Below are 4,337 nucleotides of genomic sequence, written 5' to 3'. Positions count from 1 at the left end.
TAAAATAACAAAGGTACGCATGCCAAACATTGCACAATAAGAAATTGGGTTCACTCTCCATAGAAAACGACAGCATGAAAAGGTCTATTAAGCTCCATTGAAGTCAAAAACAGAAGAAATTCACACTGTGAACATCACAACCTTTGACTTTCTCATGCAAACTATGGACCCCAACATGGACAAATCTCAGGCCATGTCCTGCTTAATTACTGTAGAATGGGCAGCAGCTCATAATTCTATTGACCAAATTATCCAAATCCTTGGAAAAAAAATAATTTTTTATATTTTAAATAAATCAAAGGGAATTAATTTTAGCTTGTTTAATATGGTGAAGAATCATAAAAAAATAAAAATTAAAAAAAAAAATTCATCAGCTGACACAAAGAACATCTAGGGAAGTGAGAAAGAGAAGCTCCAAAGCAAAGAACATTGGAAAACCAGAATCAAGTGTAATTCCTATCTGTCTTCATAACCAAAGTAAAGAATAACAGATATCAGTACCATATTGCCCCTATAAAATTAGCACAAAAGCTAAAGTTCTCAGTCCTTGTACTGCAGACTGGAGACACACCCCCTTCTTCATCTCTCTCTCTCTCTCTTCTTTCATTTGCCCATTTTCCTTTTTCAAATTTTTTAAATTAATAAGCATGATTTCATCACTACCCAGTATTTATAACTCCACACCCACATGGGCAGAACTTTAAGAGAAGCCTGAAGCCAACCCAAGAACAATAGTGTGTTTTTTATTCAGCTCCTGCATAGAAGTTCAAGCTTGTCAGAAGGTGGAGGAGAATTAGAAGCTGTAAGAAGAGAACAGAGAGGCAAGTGAAGTTGTTTGTTGTCTTTTGGAGTTGAAGAGCTTTGGAAATGGTGTGAGATTGAATTGTGGGTTTGTGGATTTTCTTAGAATGGTGACTCTGTTTTGGATTTGGATGGATATAAAGAATAGGAATAAATTGTGTTACAGTTTTGATCATAGAATAAGACAATATCAATGTAGACAACAGCAAAAATATACAGATTCGGCAAACATGGCTTCTAGTTGGTCCAGTGAGATCTCACCAATTATTTCCATTTTTTTATGTTTTCTTCTTGTTCTTTCTTTAATTTGTCCTGTTTATTCGTTGGAGACCGGCAATAGCCCTGCAAACAATCAGACTTTCCGGCCAGACCACGAGTTAAAGAAGCTGAAGTTGATAAGAGAACATCTTAACAAGATTAACAAGCCTGCAGTGAAGACAATTCAGGCATGTAACACTTTTCTTTAATAATGTTCTTGTTTTCTATTTGTATTTTGCTTTCATTTCCCCTGTGTTTGTCCTGTTTTTAGCTCTGTTTTTGGAATTTTATCTTTTTTTCTTACAGGTTGGTTTCTTGTTTGTTGTTGCAGAGTCCTGATGGGGATCTTATAGATTGTGTTTTATCTCATCAGCAGCCAGCTTTTGATCATCCCCAATTGAAAGGACAGAAACCATTGGTATATTAACTAGTGCATTAGAATTTTAATTTAGTTTTCTTGAATTTTATATCCTGGGACTGTAATGAAATTCTTTTTTTTTTTTGGTTTGGCATGAATTGCAGGAGCCACCAGACAGACCACATGGGCATAATCCAACAGGCATGGTAACTGAGAATTTTCAGTTATGGGGTATGTCTGGTGAGTCATGTCCAGAAGGAACGGTTCCAATAAGAAGAACAAGTGAACAAGATATGTTAAGAGCAAGTTCTTTTAGAAGATTTGGAAGAAAACTAAGAAGGCATGTTAGAAGAGACACTAACAGCAATGGCCATGAGGTTGGTAACCAAAATTTTTCTTTCCTTTTCTTTTCTTTTCTTTTGCTTTCCTTCTCTGTTTTTTTCTTTTATGAAGAGTCACAGCCTTAAACAATTCAACCACTGAAAAAGAAAGTGGTCAAACAAAATGGTGAATGAGACCTGCTACTTGTCTCCTTTTTCATGCCACTTTTATGTAGACAACAATTTTTTAAAAATATATATATATAAAGAAAGATTAAATGAGTAATAATCCAAAGAACTGCTTTTTTGAATTGTGATAAGATTTTTTTTTTATTAAACTCAACTTCAATGTTTTGTTTCCATTTTCTTTCTCCTCTCTTGAATTTGATTCCCAGTTTGTGTCATTTTTCTTTCCAAGAAAATTAAGGAAAAGTTCCATGTGAATGATTCATTCTTTTAATTCAAGCATCAACTATATATTTATTTAATTGGTTTTATTTTGAAACTGTTGGGTAACAGCATGCAGTTGGGTATGTGAGTGGAGATCAATATTATGGAGCAAAAGCAAGTATCAATGTGTGGGCACCTAGGGTTTCTAATCAGTATGAATTCAGCTTATCACAAATGTGGGTTATTTCTGGTTCATTTGGAGATGACCTTAACACCATTGAAGCTGGTTGGCAGGTGAGTCGTTTATTTCCCAATAATTTAACTTTTTCTTTAATTAAGAAAAGATTTTTCAGTAACTAATTAAGAAAATATAGTGCAGCTATGGATGTTAATTCTTTTTTTTTCTTAAATAAAATTTTGCAGGTTAGCCCAGAACTATATGGAGATAACTATCCCAGATTCTTTACATATTGGACTGTAAGTATATTTTCTTTTCTTGTATTTACTTCTTTCTTGTCCCACCTTCAAGTATAAGACAAAATTATAAGCCAACGTCTAATTAATGAGCATTTTTTTTTTTTAAATGATAACAGACTGATGCATATCAAGCAACAGGATGCTACAATTTATTATGCTCAGGCTTTGTTCAAACCAACAATAGAATTGCAATTGGGGCTGCAATCTCTCCAACATCCTCTTATTCCGGAGGACAATTTGATATCAGCTTATTAGTTTGGAAGGTAACTTAAATTCTTTGAAGATTATTTCTTAAACCCATTAAAGTTGATAAATCTCGAATTCAAATACTAATAGAATTCAAAGATTATTTCTTAAATTCTTTTTTTTTCTCTTTGTGCGTAGGATCCAAAGCATGGAAATTGGTGGTTAGAATTTGGAAATGGAGTTTTAGTAGGATATTGGCCATCATTTTTGTTCACTCACCTAAGGGATCATGCAAGTATGATACAATTTGGTGGAGAAATTGTAAATTCAAGGCCTTCAGGATTCCACACTTCTACTCAAATGGGAAGTGGGCATTTTGCAGGAGAGGGTTTTGGAAAAGCCTCATATTTTAGAAATTTACAAGTTGTTGATTGGGATAATAACTTAATTCCCTTATCAAATCTTAGGGTTTTGGCTGATCATCCAAATTGCTATGATATTCAAGGAGGGATTAACAGAGTTTGGGGTAATTATTTTTACTATGGAGGGCCAGGAAGAAATGTCAGATGTCCCTAAGGAAATGGTATATAAGATGAGATTTTCTTTTCCTTTTTTAATTTTTTCTTCTTTTTTTTTCCCTTGTTGGGTGATATATTGGTTTCTCCTCAAAGTCATTGGTGAGTTTATTGGGTTATTCTTATATTTATTACCCTGTTAATCCTTTTTTTTTTTTTTACTTTTGTAAAATTTAAAACTTTCTACTAACAGGTGATTTATTAATTATACCATTTCCTCCTTGGGGACTTGTTTAAATGTGAAAATAACACTAGCAGTAATAATAAAATAAATTTTACTAAATAAGAGTATGGTTTGTGATTTTCCTTTCCCTCTCTTGTCTCCTTGTGTACAAAATTCTAATAATGCAAAGTTTATATAAGCTACTCTCATCATAAAAAGAACACATGGTGAAAGATGTATGAATTATTACATTAACATGGATGAGTAATTAATGAAAATATCTTTGCTTGAAGATAAAGCCTAATTAATAGCTATAGCTATTAAAATTGCAGTGCTCAAGACTCCACCAAAGATTTAATAATTATTAGAAATTTCTGCATATAGATATTAATTAATTGTACAAATTTATTGCCGACCTATCTTTTTCTTAAAGTTTACGTTTTCACTTAAAACGCTAATTATATATTCAACCAGAATGCCAACACTATCATCCAAAATGAGATTTTTTTACAAATAAAATACATTAATAAAGACTCTGTTGTTATATGCCTTGTTACCAAATACCACCTATTCCATTTTAGGAAATAGCTTCTGTTAAGCTTTGAGTTATTTGAAAATTATTTAATTAAGATATTTTTATGTTTTATAAAATTAAACTATTTTTTTTCATAAATTTAATAAAATATTAAATAGTATAAATATTTAAAATTATAAAAATTAAATAATATATAATTAAATTTTAAAAATTAAATAATATAAATATTACTAAAACAACTAGTATTACTGAACATTGCCTATGTCTCGTCATC

General features: G+C 31.6%; 1 protein-coding gene across 1 annotated transcript; it reads left to right on the top strand.

Annotated features, from left to right (window-relative positions):
* Positions 1 to 451: 451 nt before the first annotated feature.
* On the top strand, positions 452 to 3,548 carry LOC110629646. The gene is made up of 7 exons (XM_021776712.2): positions 452 to 1,247; positions 1,391 to 1,477; positions 1,582 to 1,794; positions 2,257 to 2,421; positions 2,551 to 2,604; positions 2,721 to 2,867; positions 2,989 to 3,548. Exons 1-7 carry the CDS (start codon positions 909 to 911, stop codon positions 3,364 to 3,366), a joined length of 1,383 nt encoding a protein of 460 aa, XP_021632404.1. The 5' UTR covers positions 452 to 908; the 3' UTR covers positions 3,367 to 3,548.
* Positions 3,549 to 4,337: the final 789 nt, after the last annotated feature.

This window comes from Manihot esculenta, chromosome 13 (genome assembly GCF_001659605.2).
Source record: "Manihot esculenta cultivar AM560-2 chromosome 13, M.esculenta_v8, whole genome shotgun sequence".
In the NCBI taxonomy this organism is placed as follows: domain Eukaryota; kingdom Viridiplantae; phylum Streptophyta; class Magnoliopsida; order Malpighiales; family Euphorbiaceae; genus Manihot; species Manihot esculenta.
This window is presented reverse-complemented; position numbering and strand designations above follow the sequence as displayed.

What these genes read in the sequence shown, in the direction of transcription:
- LOC110629646 (XM_021776712.2), top strand. Translation starts at nt 909, where the DNA reads ATGGTGACTCTGTTTTGGATTTGGATGGATATAAAGAATAGGAATAAA. An exon ending in CCATTGAAGCTGGTTGGCAG is followed by an intron (nt 2,422 to 2,550) that starts GTGAGTCGTTTA and finishes AAAATTTTGCAG; the next exon opens with GTTAGCCCAGAACTATATGG. An exon ending in GATTCTTTACATATTGGACT is followed by an intron (nt 2,605 to 2,720) that starts GTAAGTATATTT and finishes AAATGATAACAG; the next exon opens with ACTGATGCATATCAAGCAAC.